At 53.6% G+C, this 23,245-nt stretch overlaps 1 protein-coding gene across 3 annotated transcripts in view; it reads right to left on the bottom strand.

The window, feature by feature from the left end:
- The window catches only part of NFAM1 (NFAT activating protein with ITAM motif 1), a 49,187-nt gene extending 43,932 nt beyond the window's left edge, over nucleotides 1–5,255 (bottom strand). The window contains exons 1-2 of one of the 3 annotated variants that reach the window (XM_031656233.1): nucleotides 5,052–5,202; nucleotides 736–805 (exon numbers count right to left, since the gene is read on the bottom strand). Coding sequence is in view for 2 of the 3 variants with exons in the window: in XM_031656232.1 (XP_031512092.1) it covers nucleotides 5,052–5,175 (124 nt within the window). In the remaining variant the exon portion in view is untranslated. Of the gene's footprint in view, nucleotides 1–735; nucleotides 806–5,051 lie in introns of all 3 variants that reach the window. The other 2 variants (XM_031656232.1, XM_017945352.3) reach the window with 2 other exon arrangements.
- Nucleotides 5,256–23,245: the final 17,990 nt, after the last annotated feature.

Genomic DNA, 23,245 nt, shown 5'->3' with positions numbered 1-23,245 from the left:
CTGGCTTCAGCCCCATCTGGGTCCTGTTGCCCATGTCCCCACTAGGGTACGGCTTTGCTTAGATCCACAAGGAGCAAGCAGAGGGTCAGATCCTGCCTCGAGGTCCACATTTCCCCAGGATGCCTGTGTCCTCTCTACCATTCACTATACACGGGGTCTCATTACCCTACCAATGCTGGAGAGGAGCCAGGGCTCAGGGAGGGCAGAGGGAGGGCAGAGGACGACTACCCAGCCCTTCCATCTCCTCCCCCAGGCGCCCCTCCTGTGGTATCGTGTCTCCACCCTGCTCAGAGCTTAATTCATCCTTGATTGTCACCATTTCCTGAGCATCCGCTGGGTGCCGGCCCCGTGCTGGGAGTCGAGGATTAGAAGCCACATGAGTCTGCACAGTCTCTTTTGATTTTTTCAACCACTTAAAAATATAAAAACCATTCATAACTCACAGGCCATACAAGAGGCAGTGGGCTGGGTTTAGCCCACCGGCCGTGGTTTCAACTCTTGCTCTATCTATAGCAACAAAAACGAACTTCAGCCATAATGTGGACTGGATCTACCTTAAAAAACATAATGCTCAATGAAAGAAACGGTTCACAGGAGAAGACACACAGTATCCTTCAACTATACAATGTTCACAAACAGGCGAAGCTAGTCCATATGGTTTAGGGATGTGTACTAATGATAAAACTACAAAGAAATGCCAGGAAGTGATCCCCCGACAAGCTGGGATGGCGGTACCTTTGGTGGGACGAGGAGAGTAGAAGGGGCTCTGAGGCACTGGGACGTTCTCATTCTTGACCTTCTTGACCTGGTGGGAGTCACACAGGACTTTGTTTTCTAGTGCTTACCTCGCAACACTGCGTTTTTCTGTGTGATAGTTCACGATGACAGAGGAGACAGCAGTGAGACAGGACCCGCCGGGAGTGTGCCCGGACCCCTACCTGAGGGGCATTTGTGATCCACCCAACCACAGTCTGCATCCCACTGCTGTGTCAGACTTCCCTGTGGTCAAGCTGAGCCTCTCCCGGCCCTCCTGGCCCTGCCTTTTAGGCTCTCAGCCCTCATTCCCTCAGCCACCTCCCGCTCTGTCCCCACTCCCCGGGCAGCCTTTCCAGCACTCCCCTGCCTCTCCCTGCCCACCTCTGCCTGTGCCTCGAAAGCCCTTTATTGGGATTAGACAAAGATGAAAAACAGAAGCTACTCCTGACAGAGGTCCGGAGCGGCGGGAAGGGAGGCAGGAGGCCTCAGCCTGGAGCAGGCAGGCGCTCCTGAACATCTTTTATTTTATTATTATTATTACTTTTTTGAGACAGAGTCCTGCTCTGTCACCCAGGTTGGAGCTCAATGGCACGATCTCAGCTCAATGCAACCTCTGCCTCCCGGGTTCAAGCAATTCTCCTGCCTCAGCCTCCTGAGTAGCTGGGATTACAGGCACCCGCCACCTGGATCCAGAACAAACCTTTCTGGTAACTCCCGCCGAGGCTCATGGTGCCACCAGGCTGAGAGTGGGGCCTATGGCTTGTTCACCTCTGGGTCCCTCTGGTGCCTAGAACCGGTCCTTCTCAATGGATATTTGAGAAATAAATACAGCCCAGAGTTCTGGAAAGGCCACAAAGAGAGAGGGGACTGACATTTGCAGAAGACACTAAGGTGCAGAGAGCTTAAGTAATTGCCCGAGGTCACACAGCCGTCACCAGAAGGCGGCAGGCCTGAAACTCAGGTCTGTCCAGCCCCAAAGTCCTTGGGGAGGACTGAGGCCCATGGAAGCCGAGTTGCAGCTGCTCCTGGAAAAGCCAAGCCCCAACAATTCCCCTCTTGGGGAGACCACCAGTGGCTGCCTTTGAGAAAAGCAGACTTTGCAGAGGGGTCAAGAAGCCAGAGGGCAGGCACAAGTCCTGGCTCAAGTGGGAGGAGGAGGATGGCTGGGAGCAGGAGTGGGCACCCAGGATGAGCTGGAGGCCGTGGGCTCAGCAACTGCACCTCAAGTTTCCATGGCTCTGGCCAGGCTGGCAGGCGGCTGACTCTCACTGAGCACTAATGACATCATGCTGGGCACTCAGTCCTCAGGATGTGCTATGAGGTGGGCAGTGTTATCACATCCGTTTAACAGAGGAGACAGCTGAGGCACAGCGATAGAAGTAATCTGCCCAGGATGCCTGGGCAAGTAGCAGAGCTCAAATTCAAACTGGGCCAGGCATGGGGGCTCATGCCTGTAATCCCAGCACTTTGGGAGGCCAAGGTGGGTGGATCACCTGAGGTCAGGAGTTCAAGACCAGCCTGGCCAATGCGGTGAAAACCTGACTCTACTAAGAATACAGAAATTAGCCAGGCATGGTGGTGGGTGCCTGCAATCCCAGCTACTGGGGAGGCTGAGGCAGGAGAATCGCTTGAACCTGGGAAGTGGAGGTTGCAGTGAGCCGAGATGGTGCCACAGCTTGGGCAACAGAGCGAGACTCCATCTCAAAAAAAAAAACATTCAAACTGAAGATAAATGCCCCTGGCCTGTACTCCTAAACCAGCACCCTATCGCAAGTTCAGGGATACAGTGCAGAATCAGGGACGCTGGCCTTCAGTGACACCCCTGTGGATGCAGCTGAGGGATGCAAGCTGGGTTGGTACTGACAAGTGGCAGAGCTGGTTGCACCAGGCTGATGGTTAAGGCTGATGGTTGTGGTCACGGGAGGTTTGGAAGATGTGGGAGAGGCAAGATTTCTTCCAGCAAACCCTCAAAGCTCTGAGACCAGAAAGCAAGGGTGTGACGTGGAGTGACAGACAGATGAAGGGAGATGCACGGGGTAGGACAAAGAGCGGGTTGGGGATCAGGCACAGTGGCTCACGCCTGTAATCCCGGCACTTTGGGAGGCCAAAGTGGGTGGATCACCTAAGGTCAGGAATTTGAGACCAGCCTGGGCAACACGGTGAGTCTCTATCTCTAAAAACAATTAAAAAATAGCTGGGTGTGGTGGCACATGCCTGTGGTTCCAGTTACTCGGGAGGCTGAGGTGGGAATATCATCTGAGTGAGGGAGGCAGAGATTGTAATGAGCTGAGATTGTGCCACTGCACTCCAGCCTGGGGGACAGAGCGAGATCCTGTCTCAAAAAAATAAAAACAGGGCGGGCACAGTGGCTCACACCTGTAATCCCAGCACTTTGGGAGGCTGAGGCAGATGGATCACCTGAGGTCAGGAGTTCAAGACCAGCCTGGCCAACATGGCAAAACCATGTCTCTACTAAAAACACAAAAATTAGCTGGGCATGGTGGTGGGTGCCTGTAATCCCAGCTACTTGGGAGGCTGAGGCAGCAGAATTGCTTGAACCCAGGAGGAGGAGGTTGCAGTGAACCAAGATGGCGCCATTGCATTCCAGCCTGTGTGACAAGAGTGAAACTCTGTCTTAGAAAAAAAAAAAAGCGTGGGTGGGGGTCTGTCTGCTGCTCCAAGGGATTCTAGGACACCATAAGGGTGTTTTCACCTCTTGTGAAAGAGCAGTTTCTCTTTTATGTAATGTTTGTTGCAACACCGGGTGGGAGGGGATGGCGCTGGGAATCTGTTTTTGTTTGTAGTTGAGATTGTTACAAAAGAGCTTTTCCTCAGTAACACCCCACAAAGCCTCTTTTACTGCTTGGTTACCAGGGTGTGCTGGGTGTCTTTTGGGGAGGAGGACCCACACAAAGGGAAAGGATGGGAATCGGGGGGAAATTAAGTTAAAAATGACTGTGAGTTGAGACACACTGACACTAACAGGCTGCGTTTCCGGGGTCTGGCTGTGTTTGCACCAACTGTCTGGGGTGTTGGGGGAGGCATGCATAGGATTAAAGGAGATGGTGTCCTAGGGCTCTGGGCTCCAGCCTGGGGAGGTACACACAGGTCAGCCTTTGCCTCCCCAGGGTAAGTTTCGGTGAAGAACATTCTTTTCAAGTAAGAAGAGCCTCTGAGCCCACTGGCCGAGGGGCCCAGCTCAGGGCTGAGGCTGGCCAGGGGCCGAACCTGGCCTCTACTTACCGGCTAGGCCTTGAGCAAATGAACTGGCTTCCCTGGGCCTCCTTTTCCCTGTCCTTAAAATGGTGCAGGTGAGGACAATAGGGACCCCAAGGGGTGCTGTGAGGGTGGCCAGTGTGCCCTGCTAAGGGCTCTATAAAACCTAATTCGCGGTAATGAGAGGGGGTGCAGCAGGACAGGGTGGGGGAAGCTCCTGGAAGCCTCATAAGCTCTAAGAGAATAGAAAGGAAGGCACCCTGTCTCCACAGTAGAGGCCACCCTTTGGCCAGAGGGAGGGCTGGCTGCTGCCCGGTCAAGGAGGAGCAGAGAGAATCTGGCAGAACACTGAGCCCTGGTGCTGGCAGCCCTGGAACGGGACCCTCCTGGGCCTTCCCTGGCCTAATGAACTGGCCCTGAGGCCACCTACCCCACAGCCTGGCTCAGATCCTGGCCACCCAGCTTTCGAGAGAGCCTGGGACCAGGAAAGGAGCGCCGCTGGCCTGGAAAGACACACTCGCATCCTAAAACACTTGGCCTCTGGTTGTATTTCAGGAACTGGGAGGTGCGACCCTTTCTGGTGACTGACAGTTTTGTGCCTCTGGGCACAGCGCCTTGTGGTTGGCCCTGGTATCCCCCCCCCTCCCTGGCCAATGCCAGCAACAACCCAGAGAGTAGCCCCGCCACTTGCCAGGTTCAACACAGGCTCCACCGCAGCAGCCACATGAGGTTCCTCGGGTGGGGAGCTGTCCCTCCCCACGGCCCTGCCCCCAACCCCAGCAATACAGTGCCCACCCTCCTTGTTTAAGGGCCAGGAGGCCAGACTGCTGGGGGCAAGCTGTCACAGCAGCGAGGGGGAGAGCGCTGTCCCTCTCCCCTTCAAAAGCCACCTTGGCAAGGTATTAGCTAAACATCTTCTCGGTCCCAGAAGGCTTCCCCTGTGAAGTCTGCAGCGTTCAAACGACAACCAGCAAATCCCCAGAGACAGGTCCCTGGGAATTAGCTGCGCCGGGCGGGATGAAAGCCGCTCTGATGTTCTGGAGCGAGAGAGTAGAGAGAAGGAGGAGGACAGACACTACCTGCCAGTCGTAGGGTCCCGGGCAGCAGCAGCAGCAGGCCAAGGAGGAGCCGGGGGGCTGCAGGGGGCCCAGGAGGGCGTGGGGGGTCCGGCAGGGCCCGCCACCTCGGAGGCTGGCTCTCCATCTGGGGGCCTCCTTGTCCGCGGCAGCTCTTTAGTTCACAGGAGGGACAGCGGGCGCTGACAGCTTCCCCTTTGCTTTCCCCACGAAGCTCCTCCCTGGCAGCCCCTGACCTTCCGCTCAGAAGCAAGGCTGGAACAGCCCGGTCGGGTGGCCGCCAGATGAAGAACCTAGCACTGAGACTGGTCCAAGCCACGCGGCCAGAAGAAGAGCTGGAGATGGGGATCTAAGCCTCCCCAGTCCAACTCCTGGTGGGCTTCACCCCATCTCGGCCCCTTTCCAGTGGGGGCCCCATCCAGCAGACACTGGTAACCGTGCAGAGGGGTCACAGGATTTCCACGAGGAACTTCAGGCCTTGGTTTAGCCTCTCACTTCTGAAACACTTTTAAAACGACCACAAGCATGTTCACACAAACTTCTCTAAACTATTCCGAGAATCCCTTAATAATGTGTTTACCAAAGAGTAGGTTTTTGGGTGGGGGGCGGTAGGGAGGCTGGGGTGAAGGGCAGGAGCCTCATGTTCCCAGCCCTAGAGAGGGCCAAACACCCAGGGCGGGTGAAAGGCAGGCTGCCCATCATTCACCCAGCGAGAGTCTCTGTGGGTCCCCTGCAGAGGTCCAGGGGACGCCTTCTGCCTGGTCCATCTCTAGCGTCAGCTCCTCCCTGTGGCTTCCCTAAAGCTTAGCTCACTCAGCCTCCCACCTGTGAGACCCTCGAACTGTTTCCCCATTGGCTGCAAGTGACAGCCCCTGCTCTCACTTCTAGCAGCATCAGCTGGGGACAGGAATTGTTTGCTGCCGGGACCCCCTTCCCCAGCAGACTGGGAGCCTCTCACCCTTGGCACCCTTGGCACCCACACGTCTGCCTGCATGTCTGGAGTGGCAGAGGAAAGGGGCTGGGGTGTGGTGATGGCTGGTGGAGCTGGAGGCACCTGGTACGTGGAGGATGCAGGCGGGAAGGTGGTTGAGTTTTAGCGTGTGCTGAGCGCTTACCTCCCTTCTCTGCAGGTGTCCCTTCACTCACCAGATAAATATGATGATCCCAATTGTACAAAAAGAAGACCTCAGCCCCAGGAGGCAAAACAACTTGCCCAGGATCAGGGCAGGCCCATGGGGTGGGCATTTGAACTGCCCGTGGTGTGATGTCCGAGCCTCCCACTCCCCTGCTGCTTGCTCAGGTGTGTCCGGCCGCAGACCCCGGTGACGGCATCGTGAGGTCCATTTCAGTTCTTTGCACACACGCTTTTCCCTGGGCTGCTCCAAACATGAACAATGAAAGCCGAAAGACGTTTCCACCAATGCCATGATCACTGCGAGGCTGGCAAGAGCAGAGGCCACCCACTGGGGCAGGAAGACATATGAACAGGAGACGTTTCCTACCGTGCAGGGGGCAGGCGGGGACCCCAGTGGTATTGACTGTTGATCCATCACAGTGATACATGCTCACATATGTCACAGTGAGATGCAGATTGGCTGCTTCACACTATTCCCTGCTCCTGGGGGTAGCAGGTTGTCTAAGCACCTCGATGCCATGGTGATAGACCTCATGTCAATGCCTCAGGGCACACAGGGAGCACTGGAAAAGCATCGGTCTGTGCCTCCACAAGTCTCGTTACGACTTGGCACCGGGAGGCAGCTGAATGCCAAACTGCCTTGGAACAAGGGAGCTTGCTCTTCCAATACCAGTGCTGCCTCTGCTCCTGCCCCTGTGCCAGCTCACTGCCCCTGCCTCTTAGACAAGCCCCTCAGCCCGTCATGGTGCCCCCCACACTCCAGCTCTGCACCCCGGACTCCTGGGAGTTCTGCCACCTCTGCGTCTTGGTCTAGCCTGCTGCACACCTGCTTTCCACGCTTGCCTGCCTGAGTTGGCTATCTGTCTTCCTCCCCTCTCCTCCTTGAGCCTGGCCCAGGGGGTACACGAATGGATGGATGGGTGAGCGTAAGGCAGGGCGAGGCCTTCCTCCAGGCTCGATGTGAAGGCAGGTGCCGAACATCACGCTGGTGCACAGGAAGCCTTGGGGCAGGGGTAGGGCTCTGGGAGGCAGAGTGAGAGGAGGCCTGCACACTCCCCAGGCAGGCCCTGGGCGGCGGAGCGCAGACATGACTGGACAAGAAGCGGCTGAGGGTCCCAGCTCATTGCCGAGTTTCTGAGACACTCTGCAGCCGTGCAGCCTCCTGGGGAGAGGCAGGGATAGGCCTTGGCAAAGAGCCCAGCAGCCCTGGCTGTGCTGTCAGGGCCTCATGTCTGGCCCTAATCCTCCTCAGGAGCCAGGGGGATAGAAATAAAACCGCAGTGCATCCAGGAGCCTCATTTCTACCAAAACTTTCTAGCACCTCTCATGTGCTTCCTCTTCTGTGCCCTCAGCCAGAGCTGTGAATAAATAGTAAAGGCCCCAAAGGCTGAAGGCGGAGCAGAGGAATGGAAGGAGGCTCTGTGGGCATCCCAGGGGCAGCTGCAGTGGCACAGCCTTCAAGCTAGGCCTTGGCAGCTGAATTTGCAGGTGAGGTCCCTGGGGGACCACACCTCTCAGACACTGGCTTTTGCCCAGGCCTCCATCCATCCACCCATTTGTCCGCGCATCTATGCCTCACAGTATACTGAACACCTACCCTGCCCTGGGCCCTAGCCTCACAGAGGCCGTAGAAGTGAAAGAGCCCAGCCTCTCTGGGAAGCCCGCGCCTGTTGTAGGGGTACAGCAACCTCAGCAGAGTGAAGCAATGACAGAGCAGTTCCGGGGAGCTTTCAAGCGCCTGACACTGCTCCAGGGGACCTGCTCTCCTTGACAGTTTGATCCTCACTGCAGCCCTATGGGGCAGGTACTCTAATCACCTCCATTTTACAGAGGAGAAAACTGAGGAACAGGGAGGTTAAAGTAATTTCTGAGTGGCTGCCCAGGAGGGCTTCATGGAGCAGGTGACAGCCCTGAAGGACAGGGCAGCTAGGTGGGGAAATGGGGGAGACCAGGCATCCCCTGCAGTCCCCAGAGGCCTCCTCCACGCCAAGACTAAGGCTTTCCAAATGAGACCACAGTCACTGGCCTCTGTTTGCTTTTTCTTTTCTTTTCTTTTCTTTTTTTTTTTGGAGACAGAGTTTTGCTCTTGTTGCCCAGGCTGGAGTGCAATGGTGCGATTTCCACTCACTGCAACCTCTGCCTCCCGGGTTCAAGCGATTCTCCTGCCTCAGCCTCCCGAGTAGCTGGGATTACAGGTATGTGCCACCATGCCCGGCTAATTTTGTATTTTTAGTAGAGATGGTATTTCTTCATGTTGGTCAGGCTGGTCTTGAACTCCCAACCTCAGGTGATCCGCCCACCTCGACCACCCAAAGTGCTGGGATTATAGATGTGAGTCACTGCTCCCAGCCGGTCTCTGTTTTCAGTTTAGTTCCACAAACACTTATTATGTGCCTACTGCATGCCAGGCACTGGGCAGACAAAACATAAGTCATGGTTTTGCCCTCAAGGCACTCCATGTCTAGGGAGGAAAACAGATCCCCTACCTACTACCACCTCCAAGATTTTCTTTTCTTTTGCTTTTTTTTTTTTTTTTTTTTTTTTGAGACAGAGTCTCGCTCTATCCCTTCATCGTGCAGTGGCATGATCTCGGCTCACTGCAACCTCTGCCTCCCTGGTTCAAGCGATTCTCCCGCCTCAGCCTCCCGAGTAGTTGGGATTACAGGCGCCTGCCACCACACCCGGCTAATTTTGTACTTTTAGTAGAGATGGGGTTTCACCATGTTGGCCAGGCTGTTCTCAAACTCCTGACCTCAAGTGATCTGCCCGCCTTGGCCTCCTAAAGTGCTGGGACTACAGGCATGAGCCACCACACCTGGCCTCAATCCAGAATTTTCAAATGCCCCAGAGAGTGAGTGGCGGCTGAGGGGCCTCCAGTCGGGACACAGTGAGGTCCTGGGCTCTTCATGGTTCCTTTCTGCACAGGAAGCAGAAGCGCCATGGGAAGGGGACCCCTCTGCTCCCCGCTGCAGCTGCGGAAATCACTTCCTTCCTCCCCAAAGACTCCAGCACCGAGAGGAGTTGAGCTGACCAGCAGGAGGGGACCCTCAGAATGACCCTCTGAGCTGGCTTCGCTGAGGCGAAAAGGGTTGCAGGGTACTCGGGAGCTGATCCATCCTCTCTCTCAAACACCCCCACTGTCAAAAAGGGCAGCCTCCATCCTAGGAGCAGCCGGGTTTGCCTCTGGGGCCATCTTGTGCCCCACAGTGGCCCTGCAGCTGAGTGGTGCTGACCCCACCAGAGGCAGGCAGACCCACCTGGAGGCCATCTGCCCGCAGGCTGCCTGGGCTGGAAGCCTGGCCTGGCTTGTCTCCAGAATCCCCTCTCAGTTCCAGCTGCTTGTATTTTTGGCTCTTAAGCATTTGTTTGATGCCAGACACAGTTCTAAAGGCTTTTCTTGTACTTCGGCCCTCACAGAAACCTTGTATGGGAGGTGTTATGACTGTTCCTGCTTCGCAGATGGGGAAACTGGAGTTCAGAGAACACAAGCCACTTGCCCAAGGCCACACAGCGAGGACGCAGTGGAACAAGGGCTCCAGCTCCCGGGACCTGGCTTTAACCACTGTACTCTCCTGCAATTCACCTGGTCCTTTAATGAGGGCAGATATTATACACCTCAGCTGACATACTTAGTGAGGGAGAAAAACAGAGTGACTCACCTGCTTGAGGTCACAGACGGGACCAGGGCTTTCCTACTGGGCACACACCATGGTCCCCTGCTATACTCGGTTTCCGGGAGGCAGCAAGGAGCTAATGCCCACTGCCCAACCCCGCCACACCAAAAGGAATCTTCAAGATCTGGAAGAAACAAAAAACAAAAGGTGGCATGATTTTTTTTTCTTTTTCCTTTTTTTTTTTTTTTTTTTTGACATGGAGTCTTGCTCTGTCGCACAGCCTGGAGTGCAGTGGTGTGATCTTGGCTCACTGCAATCTCCTTCTCCCAAGTTCAAGTGATTCTCCTGCCTCAGCCTCCCAAGTAGCTGGGATTATAGGCGCCCACTGCCACACCCGGCTAATGTTTGTATTTTTTAGTAGAAACGGGGTTTTACCATGTTGGCCAGGCTGGTCTCGAACTCCTGACCTCAAATGACCTGCCCGCCTCGGCCTCCCAAAATGCTGGGATTATAGGTGTGACCCACCACACCCGGCCGCAATTTTCAACATTTATTTCACGTCCACCATGTGCCAAGGTTCTGGGAGGCTCGGGCCCTTGACACAACCGTGTCCCTGAAAGAGACGAGCACAGAACCAGGAGGCCCTCAGACAGCAGACGCCAGAGCCACCAAATGCCCCACTAACGGGGCCACCCACTTCCCTCCCGGCCACGCAGGACAGCCCCAGGGTTGGCCTGTGCTGATGGTGCCACCTGGTGGTAGACATGGGAACGCCCTCACCTGAGATTTCCTCTCCGTGACCCTTTTTCCCCGTCTAGGGCTCCTGGGCTGCCCTGGGGCCACCGCCCAGCAAGATCAGAATAGGTCTTGAGGGGCAGTGGGATAGGGCAGCGGGGGTTCCGGGGGTGTCCGGTGCAGGCAGAACCAGGAATGTGCCGGCGGAGGGCTGTGGGTACGGGGTGCAGGGCGTGGCGGCTGCAGGGCCTCAGCTCGCCTCTTTAAATCCCTTCCTGGGCACCCCGGTGGCCCGGCCCTTTCCCCTCGTGCTGTTTCTGCTGGGAACGCCGCACAGTCTCCTCTACGACAGCCTCCAGCGGAGACGGTTATTGGCCGCCAGGCAAGCCAGTCCCATCCTTCCCAGCACCTGGGACTTTCCGGGCAGGGCTCCCCAGCGCGGGTTTAGCTAATTAAGGAAGCAATTAAGCTCCCCTGAGGCTATTCATGCTTCCTCACCCACAGTTCCCAGGTTCTGTGAGACCAGAGCCTCAGTCTCCCGTGGGCAGAGGGTATGTGGCTGCCACTAATCTGCAGACGCTGGTTCCACCCCAGAGAGTTGCAGGGCCAGGAAATCTGCATTTAAACAGACCCTGGCCCTCCCACTTCAGAAACTGTTCGAAGCACCTCCCAAATCTGGGACCGGTTTGATACTCCCTCCCCCTCTCCGTTCCCCCACTTCTCCCTTCTTCGCCCTCCTTCCCACTTCCTCCCTCCTCCCTCGCTTCTGCCCCCCACCTGCCCTCCCTCCCTTCCTTCCTTCCCCTTCCTCCCGACAACCTTTCTTCCTTCCCCACTCCCTCCCCTCTCCCTCCTCCTTGGAGGGTCAGCGCTGTGTCCTGGGAAGCGCAGGGGATCTGGTGTGAGCTGAGATTGCATCCCAGCCTTGTCTCCTCAGGCATTGGAGTGGGGGGCAGTTTCTGCATCCACAAAATGGGGGTGAAATACCCACTTTGTGAGGGTTTCGTGAAGAACAATGGAAGTAATCGAATTGAGAGCACTCTGCAAACAGGAAGATGTTGATAGAAAAGTAGTTTTAGGCCAGGCGTGCTGGCTCACGCCTGTAATCCCAGCACTTTGGAAGGCTGAGGCGGGCAGATCACCTGAGGTCAGGAGTTTGAGACCAGCCTGACCAACACGGAGAAACACCGTCTCCACTAATTAAATACAAAATTAGCCAGGTGTGGTGGTGCACGCCTGTAATCCCAGCTACTCAGGAGGCTGAAGCAGGAAAATCGCTTGAACTGGGGAGGCGGAGGTTGCAGTGAGCCATCGCGCTATTGCACTCCAGCCTGGGCAACAAGAGCGAAACTTTGTCAAAAAAAAAAAAAAAGAAGAAGAAGAAGCTTCCGGGGGGAGACAAGAGTGCTCGCAGGAGTGACTGGGGTGTTCCTTCCTGGCTGAGAGGCAGAGGCTGGAGAGGGACCCAGGGGAAGTGGAATGAGAAGGCCTCCCTCCTCCCCTGGGCCTCCTCTGATGAAAACTGTCTTCTCTTTCCAGCAGCCACAGTCAGATGCATAAAACCATTTATTTTTTCTGTTCAGAAATTACTGGTATTGCTACTAGTATCGATTTTTACTGTTTTCATTTCACATGTACGGATTTGCAGCTGCATTCAGAGTTCAGAAGCTTTCAGGCAGTTCCTAGTAGCCCGACGTCATTTATAGTCTGGTTTCTGAGTGGGAGCGACTTTCTCCAGGAGGCAGCTCCTTGGGCAGTTAGAGACTTTCTGCACTTACTGGACTCGAAGGTCGGTTCTGTACAAAATGCCCCGCAACACTGAAGAGATACTGCTTTGTTTTTGTTTGTTTGTTTGTTAATTTTTTTGAGACAGAGTTTTACTCTTGTTGCCCAGGCTGGAGTGTAATGGCGCCATCTCGGCTCACTGCAACCTCCGCCTCCCGGTTCAAGCAATTCTCCTGCCTCAGCCTCCTGAGTAGCTGGGAATACAGGCGAGATGCTGTTTTAGGACCAGAAATCTCCCAGGGGTGCACAGATCAACAATAATCCCAGCCTGTCCTGCATCATCGGAATAGAATCAGAGGAAGGGAAAATCCGCCTTTGGATCTCTGGACTGTGATCTTTCCAGCAGGTCACACGAAGGCTTCACTTGTCAGAAGCTCCCTCCCCAGGAAACTCCCCTGGGGCAAAAGGAAAGTGTTTTGGGCTTTTTCGTCTGCCTGGAAGGGAGCCTGTGCCTGAGTCACTGTTTCTCTTGGGCTTCCCTTTTCCTTTCTTTCCTCCCAGTGTCTGCTGACTTTGTGTCACACAGGGAGCATGGGGCCAGGCCATCTCTGAGCTGCCTGTGGGATGGGGACTTGGGCACTTGCCAGGAGCAGCTGGCCTAGGAGTGGGCAGGAGGCCCTTGGTCACCCACCCCAGGGCCTGGCTCCAGGTGGCCACAGCCTTCCGACTCCCTTCTGGGCACTGGGCCACCAGCTGCTGGGCATGGCCACTGAGTGAGGGTGAGGGCAAGATGAGGAAGAGGTGGCATCAGGTAGGAAAGGATTACTTGCCAGACACTTGGCTGAGTCTGTTTTCTAAGGCATGCCGCGAGGCAGGTGCTATTGTGTCTGCAATTTGCGGATGAGGAATCTGTGGCTCAGAGAAGGGAAGTTGCTGTTTCAAGGCGACATAGCCAGTGGAGGTGGGGCTGGGGTTCGAATCCTAGGATTAGGCACACTGCCTGGGGATAACCTCTAGAAATGTCTGTGCTTCCCGGCTAGACTAGCTCGCTGCAGCCCCTCACTTGCCCCCGCGACCTGCAGCAGGGCCCCCTTCCTCTCTGCAGGTGCTTAGGCCCAATCCCAGGAATCTCTTGAATGAACACATGAAGGTGGAGCCCTTTCCTTTAATGCGCAGGTGGAAAGGGCACCTCAGTGGATTCTACTAAATTTAATAGAAGATAAGTAGGGCCTGACTTCCACTTTCCACAAGGCCTCCGGCTTGTGGAAAGTGGAGGTCAGAATCTGACAGGCTGCGTTTGGCCCTAGATAGGAAGGTGCTGGCTAGCGGGCAGAGGAAAAAGGGCAGGTGGCTTCAGATCCAGGTTCTCTCTTTTGTTCAACTCCATGAGTGTTAAGGGAGACCCGGGCAAGTGCTGAGAGCACCTGGAAAGAGGAGACCCCGTTGGACCCTCCTATCCCCTTGCTTCGGGCTGCGCAGGCGAGGCCCAGCCACCTGGACGCAGGCCTGGAAGCCCAGGAGGCAGGCTAGGGGAAGGAGGGGTTTCCTGGGTCACCAGCCCCTCCCTACAGGGTCCCTGGTTCGCCCAAGGCCCCGCAGCTTGGTCCCCTGACCACTCCCTCTGCTGTGTTCCCCCATTGCCCACAGCCTGGCCTGGTGAACAGCCCTTTCCCTGGGAATTTCTCCCCAGTATCTCTGGTAGGTGTGGATGGGGGTTTGTGGCTGCCCAGCCTCCCCTTCTCCAGGCCAGGACATCCGGGGTCCTGTTTGTCCTCCCAACATGGCTTCCAGACCCTTCTCCATGGGGGATCCCCCAGCTTGCATCCCTGTGTCCAGATGGAGTCTAACCAGAATGGAGGTCGGTGGAACTGTGGTCCCCTCCCCATGGACACATGGCTCCTGGGAGACCCCTGGCTCCTTTCGGGTCCCCCATTTCCTTCCAGCTGCAGGAAGCCCTCTGCTGTGCCCCTTCTGGGCCCCAGGAGGCCCTTCCTTACTCTTGAGATGTGGGCGCCGTCCCTACATGGTTGTCTTGTGATGCTGAACCACCTGTGCCTCCCTCATGGCAAGGCCCTTCCTTCCCCGCAGGGACCCATTTGAGGTGACCTTTAGGCAGGGAGCTGTTTTGGAAGACCCCTCGACTGCCCTTCCCCTCTGTCCCATCCTCATCCCAGCACCTTTCTCAGTAGCTGAGATTGTACACTCATTTGGATTTAGAAAAAGACATGATCAGGCTCTGGATCTACTCTCCCCGAGGACACCTGGCCAGGGTAACAGCCCTGCACTGATCAGAAGGCCTGGAGACCACAGGGTGGGCCACAGAGCAGGAAAGATCGAGGGGAGCGGCAAAGAATGACAGAGGTGAAGGACTCCAGAGTCCTCCAGATGCTGCACACACCAGACCTCACAGCCCCCTGTGGAGCTCAGATGATCCCTTTTTTTTTTTTTTTTTTTGAGATGGAGTTTCACTCTTGTTGCCCAGGCTGGAGTGCAATGGCATGATCTCAGCTCACCACAACCTCCGCCTCCTGAGTTCAAGCAATTCTCCTGCCTCAGCCTCCCGAGTAGCTGGGATTACAGGCATGCGCCACCACACCTGGCTAATTTTGTATTTTTAGTAGAGATGGGGTTTCTCCACGTTGGTCAGGCAGGTTAACCCCATTTTATAGACAAAGAACTTGAGTCTGCAACAAGCAAGTCACCCAGGATTCTCAGGGCGAGGAGGAGGCTGAACCAGGATTTGGACCCAGATATCTCTGGCTCTCAAACCCCCTTTTTTCTATAAACCACCTGTTTACAGCACAGAGGGAGTTGGTCACTGGGGCCAAGCTAGATTTATGGTATCTGAGGCTTACACAGTTTCAAGAGGACTCTCACTTAAAAACAAAACAAAATAAAACAAAACAAAACAAAAAACACAATTACAAAACCAAAATTAGGCATGACAGTGAATTTTTTTGTTTTGTTTTGTTTTGTTTTTGAGATGGAGTCTTGCTCTGTCGCCCAGGCTGGAGTGCAGTGGCCGGATCTCAGCTCACTGCAAGCTCCGCCTCCCGGGTTCACGCCATTCTCCTGCCTCAGCCTCCCGAGTAGCTGGGACTACAGGTGCCCGCCACCACGCCTGGCTAATTTTTTTGTATTTTTAGTAGAGACGGGGTTTCACCTTGTTAGCCAGGATAGTCATGATATCCTGACCTCGTGATCTGCCTGTCACGGTCTCCCAAAGTGCTGGGATTACAGGTGTGAGCCACCATGCCCGGCCGACAGTGAATTTTAACTGCCCATTCTAAGAAGAATACCAATCACACTACAGATTTTAGAAGGCTGGTAAATATCATAAACATCAAACCACTCAGAAACATAACAGGGCAATTTTGTATCAACGACTCGACCACCTCTAATATGCATTCCCTATGTTTTTCTTTTTCTTTTTTTCTTTTCTTTTCTTTTTTTTTTTTTTTTTTTTGAGACAAAGTTTCATTCTTGTAGCCCAGGCTGGAGTGTAGTGGTGCGATCTTGGCTCACTGCAACCTCTGCCTCCTGGGTTCAAGTGATTCTCTTGCCTCAGCCTCCTGATTACAGGTGGGATTACAGGTGCCCCACCATGCCCGGCTTTTTTATTTTTAGTGGAGACAGGGTTTCACCACATTGGCCAGGCTGGTCTCGAACTCGTGACCTCAGGTGATCTGCCTGCCTCGACTTCCCAAAGTGCTGGGATCACAGGCTTGAGCCACCGCGCCTGGCTTCCCTACGTTTTTCTATACCCTGATCGCTTCCTTGTACAACAAGGATTTTGTAATGCCATATTCTATAGAGAAAACACAAACTTTGATCAAATTTCTTTGATACAGTAGCAGGAAGAGTTCAGGGCATGGCTGTGTCAAGTTTTCTCATGTGGGACCTGACCTTAAATGCTCCTTGGATGGACCACACTGGTTACCAAGCAAGGCTTGATGCTCTCATCACAGAGACCTGTTCTGAGTTTTATGTTGTCTTTGTTGGTGTCAATATTTTATGGCAAATCAGCAGGAAATTTAAATCTTTTTTCATCATGATCATTGTATTCATTCTCCTTCATTCATCGGTGGGAGTGCTCCTGGAAGCCATCTGTACCCTTGGACGGCCAGCAACGACTGAGCTACACATGGATAGAACCGTGAACCACACGAAATACCCCTGAATTCTGAACTATTTCCATGTCACCTTCTCTCAAAATACCCACAGCCAGTTCAACACCATCCAACTGGATGGGAAGGGGGAAGGCGGGGAATCAGAGTGGAAAGAGACTTAACTGAGTTATTTTTACTATTTTTAAAAACCTTATTCATAGACATACATGTATATTTAGAGACGGAGTCTCTCACTACGTTGCCCAGGTTGGATTCTTTTTTTTGTTTTTTCAGAGACAGGTCTTACTGTAACCCAGGCTGGAGTGCAGTGGTGCAATCCTTGTTCATCACAGCCTTGAACTGCAGGTCTCAAGCCATCCTCCCACCTCAGACTCCTGAGTAGCTGGGACTACAAGCATGTGCTATGCCACCAAGCTGGCTTGGTGTGACTAACTGATGTCTCACCTTTGCAAACTTTACAGAAACATGACATATGAACACATTGCAATTACATAGTGCAGTTCAGCAGAAAAAAAAAAGACTTTCTTTTTACTGAATGACACTGACTTAGCAGGAACATAGAAGCAAGTGAAGTCTGGGGACCACTTTTGGCTGTTCTAGAGAAAGTGCCCCAAAGAGGGTTCAGCAGCCAAACTCCTGTTAGTTTTATCATCTCAGAAGGCTCAGCCTCTGAAACAGCTGTTCCAGGACTTGGAGGCAGGGGATCTGGGTTAAAGGCCCAGCTCTGCTGCTTCCTAACTGTGGGGGCTTGGACAAGTGCAGGTCCTGTGAGCTTCACCATCCTCATTAGCAAGAATAGTTCATATTCCCCCGCCACAAAAGTGCCGTGTGAACTAGAATAGGGCATGGGCAAGTACGGGGTTAGTCTTGCTAACAGGCCAGTCAGCTTCTGTCTGGGCAATGCCATCATTCAGGGTTTTGCTGAGGTGGTCCCGGGAGCCCAGTTTAGGATTTCACCTATCTCCCCAGGCATGGAGAAGGGGTGGCGTTTCTGAATCAGGATTCTGAGCTGAACTGCAAACCGGACTGTGTTCCAAGTTTCTTGGACCAGCAAGCCCAGCTTCCAGAGTCCTGCCGCCCTGGCCTGAACCCGCCCCCGCACACCCCAGGCTCTCAGCAGCTGGGCTTGCAAGGAGGAGGCACCGATGAGCCTTCTTGCATTTCCCACTTCAGACTTGATGGATGACAGAGGACTCCTGCTCCAGCTGTGGGGAACTCCAGCCCGCACTTTGCATCCAGCTCGATGGTGCAAGATCCAGCTTCTCTTCATCCTGGCATCAAACGTCTGTTTGATCAGCTTTTCATCCATTTTCTGAAAATGTGGTGATTGAGAGATGTTCTGAATCTTGCAGAATTCTGTGTCGCACCCTGACCACACATCAATGCAGCCCTGAACCTGACCCTGGGTGGACGCCCTGCTCTCTGCCAGCCCCTTTCTCACCCCTGGGTCGCCAGGGCCCCTGGCTCTCTCCCCTCTGCTAGAATCTCGTGGAGGGATTGGGGAGGGGGGTGTCACACACTGGGTGGAGATCTGGTGCCCCCTGGAGGCCGGACAGGAAGGGCTATGGTGGACAAGGTCTTTGAGAACTTGGTGGCATCCCGTTCCTGACGGCCTGGGTCCCACCGCCCCTCCCCCAGCCTTCCTGACAGCAGAGGAGATTGATGGGGCGCTGCTCGAATGTTCCTCATCTGCGTCTTCAGTAATAAGCTTCCCCATTGGGTAACCAATCCTAGTTTTGCAAAACCGTTTGTCAACCATTTTCTCCCTTGAGCTTCATAAGAACCCCATGGGAGAGAAGAGAGAGGGGGCCCCCAGGGATCTGAAAAGCTGTGCCTCAGCCAAGTTCATGAGTCACTGGGGAGGAGGCCTGCAAGTCAATGAAGCCTAGGTGGTCAAGAGTGCCCACGTGGGGACCTACGGGCCTCAGGGCCACAGGTTGCTGGGTTGGACCCTGCCTCAGAGCTCAGGATGGAAACCCAGAAAGCCCACAGGCAAAGAAGGAGGTGGAACAGAACAGGGCAGAACCAAGGACCCAGTGAGGGTGGCTGGCGTCAGAGCAAATATCAGGGTTCACCAGGTGAAATAATCCCAAAATGTATACAGAAAAAGCTAATCATTTCCTCCAATCTCTCCCCCAAAAGTGTCTACTCTCGCAGGCTCACCTGTAACCTTTGTCCCTCACTCTTCTGATTCTGCAAACATATAAATCATGGAGTCACAGCCAGGAGAATCTGGACTTGTTTTGCCTGAAATAGGATATCCTAAATCCATGGCTCAGCACTGTGCCATTGTCTTTTTTTTTTTTTTAGGAGTCTCGCTCTGTCACTCAGGCTGCAGTGCAGTGGCGTGATCTCGGCTCACTGCAAGTTCTGCCTCCCGGGTTCACACCATTCTCCTGCCTCAGCCTCCCGAGTAGTTGGGACTATAGGCGCCCGCCACCACGCCCGGCTAATTTTTTGTATTTTCAGTAGAGACGGGGTTTCACCGTGTTAGCCAGGATGGTCTCGATCTCTTGACCTTATGATCCACTCGCCTCAGCCTCCCAAAGTGTTGGGATTACAGGCGTGAGCCACCGTACCTGGCCCCCCCCTTTTTTTTTTTTTTTTTTTTTGGGACTAAATTCTCCCCCCTTTTCCCCCGGCAGTATACAGTGTCATGATCTTGGCTCACTGTAACCTCTGCCTCCTGGGTTCAAGTGATTCTCCTGCCTCAGCCTCCTGAGTAGCTGGGACTACAGGCGCACGCCACTACACCTGGCTGATTTTTGTTATTTTTAGTAGAGACAGTGTTTCACCATGTTGGCCAGGCTGGTCTCGAACTCCTGACCTCAAATGACCCGCCTGCCTTGGCCTCCCAAAGTGCTGAGATTACAGGCATAAGCCACAGCGCCTGGCCTCACTGTGCCCTTTTCACTGGCAGACATTTTAGTGTCCCTACAGACCCAAGACAGGGGATGGGGGAGACATGCTTTGTGCTCACCTGGCTGGCTTATGGGCAGGTGGCCCGGAGGACCCAGCCCTGGCAGCTGTGGGGTAGCTCCAGCCTGGGCCGGACAGGTAAGCGGAATCAAGTTCCTGATCAGGGTCTGCAGAAAAGCAGGGTTCTGCTGGCTGGCCTGCAGTGGAAAGAAGACAGAGGGACAGGGAACTGGGGGTAGGGACAATCTTGCTCTACTAATGACTTTGAGAGGACGGGAGTTGCCACAGGAAAATCAGGAGGCTGTTCCTGGGGCTGGGGTGGGCTGTGGAGAGGACACTGGGCCAGCAGAACCTGGCAGAACCACCCCAGTCATAAAAGGATATGGTTTTTTTCTTTTGCTTGTTTTTGTTTGTTTGTTTTTGAGACGGAGTCTTGCTCTGTCGCCCAGGCTGGAGTGCAGTGGCATGATCTCGGCTCACTGCAAGCTCCACCTCCCAGGTTCACGCCATTCTCCTGCCTCAGCCTCCCGAGTAGCTGGGATTACAGGTACCCACCACCACGCCCAGCTAATTTTTTGTATTTTTAGTAGAGACGGGGTTTCACGTGTTAGCCAGGATGGTCTCAATCTCCTGACCTCGTGATCTGCCTGCCTCGGCCTCCCAAAGTGCTGGGATTACAGACGTGAGCCACCGCACCTGGCCAAGGATATGTTTTTGTCGAGACTTTTCTAAACCCATAATCATCTCCCTCCCATGTCTTGGTTCAGCTTCTTTCATCGCAGGCAACACCAGAGACATTGCTGGGAGGAAGAGGAGGGGGGAAGCGATGGGCTTCATTAGGAACAGTGAGTTTGTGACTCTGCTGCTAAGTGGCAGCTCCAGCTCACCGCCCCCAGCTCCCTCCCACAGGCCACGGCTGGTCATGGAGAACTGGTGACTTCAGAGGCCTGGACAGAGGAGACAGGGGAGAGCGAGGGGCTGCCCTGCCTGAGGTCCGAGGTGACAGCAGAGGACGGCAAAGGAGTGCAGGACCAGGTTGCCTTGCCCTGTCTAAGAGAGTCTTACTGAATGTAGGGGTTGAATTGTGCTCCCCAAGAGATATGTTCATGTAGTCCCAGCTACTCAGGAGGCTGAGGCGGGAGAATGGCATGAACCCAGGAGGCGGAGCTTGCAGTGAGCCGAGATCACGCCACTGCACTCCAGCCTGGGCAATGAAGCGAGACTCCATCTCAAAAAAAAAAAAGAGATTCCCTCTGCTGTTATGTTCAGGGTGGGATGAAAATAAATATAATGTTTCATGCAAAGCAAAAAATAGGATATAATAAGGATTTTGGGCTGGGCTGGGTGGCTCACACCTGCAATCTCAGCACTGTGGGAAGCCAAGGTAGGAGGACTGGTTGAGCCTAGGAGTTTGAGACTAGCCTGAGCAACATAGTGAGACCCCATCTCTTTTAAAAAAAAGGTGGATTTTTAAAAAGTCTTACTTGACCATTACTGTTGATTCCCCATTATTCGAGATTCGATCATCCAGTTTGAGGACCGTTGAAGCCTTTCCTAGGCTATTTTGACTCATCTTTTCATTCTTTCACTAATCTTGGCATTTCCTAATATTCATGAAAATGAAAGGAAATGAGAGTAAAACGAATTTACTTTCCTCGATGAGTTTCTGAGGGAAAAGGAACGGACAGGAGCAGATTGGGCGACCAGCGGGCATTCGCCCCTTCGTCAGGTGACCTCGACATCCCCGCATTGCAGAAAGGACCGTGAGAGCTGAGCATGCCTGTGAACGTCTCCCCAGCCAAACCTCTCAGCAAGTCTGACTTACAGACCACTAGAAACCCAATCGGCACCCAGAAACCCCACTCCCACATATTCACCCAAGAGAAGTGAAAACTTCTATTCACACAAACACCTGTGCATGAATGTTACAGCAGCTTATTCATAATCATCAAAAACCTGGAAATCACCCACATCCTTTACCTGGTGAATAGATAAATAGACCACAGTCCATCCAGACAGTGGAACACTACTCAGCAATGAAAAGGAACCGTACGACAATGTGGGTGAACCTCAAATCATGATGCTCAGCGAAAGAACCTGGACTCGCAGGATTCCACTTCCAGGACTCGCTGGAAAAGCAATGGGAGAACAGAGCAGTGGTTGCCGGGGCAGCACGGGGCGTTCTGGGAGTGATGGGATGTTCCCTATCTTGGCTGTGGTCATGGTGATAGGACTCTATGCATTTGAACTATATACCAAAAAAAAAAAAAAGTGAATTTTACTGTGTGTACATTTGAAAGTATTTTTTAACCATTAAAAAAGAAAAAATGGAGGCCGGGTGCGGTGGCTTATGCCTGTAATACCAGCACTTTGGGAGGCTGAGGCGGGCAGATCACCTGAGGTCAGGAGTTCGAGACCAGCCTGGCCAAGATGGTGAAACCCTATCTCTACTAAAAATACAAAAAGTAGCTGGGTGTGGCAGCTGGCACCTGTAATCCCAGCTACTCAGGAAACTGAGGCAGGAGAATGAACCTGGGAGGTGGAGGTTGCAGTGAGCCGAGATTGCGCCACTGCACTCCAGCCTGTGTGACAAGTCTCAAAAAAAAGTTACTTCAATTTTTCCTCCTCCTCCTCTTGGCTTGTAAAATGGTTGCCCCTGTGTGGCTTCAGAGTGTTTAAAATTGCTTACCTCTTCTTGAGGAGGTTCAACATTGTTTCTTTTTTTTTTTTTTTTTGAGACAGTCTTGCTCTGTCACCCAGGCTGGAGTGCAATGGCACGATCTCGGCTCACTCACACCTTCACCTCCCAGGTTCAAGGGATTCTCTTGCCTCAGTCTCCCGAGTAGCTGGCATTACAGGTGTGCGTCACCACACCCAGCCAATTTTTGTATTTTTGCTGCCCAGGCTGGTCTTAAACTCCTGGACTCAAACAATCCACCCACTTCAGCCTCCCAAAGTGCTGAGATTACAAGTGTGAGCCACTGTGCCAGGCCTCAATATTCTTTCTAATAAGCTCACTTGGGTTTTATTCAGTGTATTCATTTTCCCAGGTTGCTGTAACAAAATAACATAAACTGAGTAACTTAAGACAACAGAAATTGACTTCCTCCCAGTTCTGAAGGTGAGAAGTCCAACACGAGGGTGTCGGCAGGGCTGTGCTCCCTCTGAAGGTTCCAGGGAAGAATCCTCCCTCACTTCTTCTGGCGTCCAGTGGCCACAGGCATCCTTTTCTTGGCTTGTAGCCTCACCACTGCCATCTCTGCCTCCATCTTCCTACAGCCCTCTTTCCTCTGTGTCTCCTCTGCTGCTGCTGCTTCTTTTTTTTTTTTTTTTTTTTTTTTTTTGAGACAGAGTCTGTCTCCCAGGCTGGAGTGCAGTGGCGCGATCTCTGCTCACTGCAAGCTCCGCCTCCTGGGTTCACACCATTCTCCCGCCTCAGCCTCCTGAGTAGCTGGGACTACAGGCTCACGCTACCACAACTGGCTAATTTTTGTGTATTTTTAGTAGAGATCGAGTTTCACCGTGTTAGCCAGGATGGTCTTGATCTCATGACCTCGTGATCCACCCGCCTCGGCCTCCCAAAGTGCTGGGATTACAGATGTGAACCACTGTGCCCGGCAGCAGAGGGAATTTCTAAAGGCAAAGACTGTTCCTGAATTAGGTGAAGGCGTGGCAGCTTCACCTCTTACTGCCTGGGGTTGGGTAGTTCTCTGCAGAGCAATTATCAAGGAGATGTCTTAGCTTGACTTGCCCCAAAATAGATGGGGAGCGAGCCCCATCTGCCCCATCTAATTACCCTGAGCCCTGCTTCTACCTAAATGCAGCCCTGACTCAGCTCAGGCTGAGAAATCCCAGGATCTGCAGTCAGCAAGCAAAAGAAAACCAGGAGAGCCAACAGTGTCATTGCAGTCCAACTCCAAGTTCAAAAGGAGGAGAAGA

The sequence above is a fragment of the Papio anubis genome, chromosome 16, assembly GCF_008728515.1.
Source record: "Papio anubis isolate 15944 chromosome 16, Panubis1.0, whole genome shotgun sequence".
NCBI lineage: Eukaryota > Metazoa > Chordata > Mammalia > Primates > Cercopithecidae > Papio > Papio anubis.
Note: the sequence above shows the minus strand (reverse complement) of the source record. Positions and strands in the feature narration are given on the sequence as shown.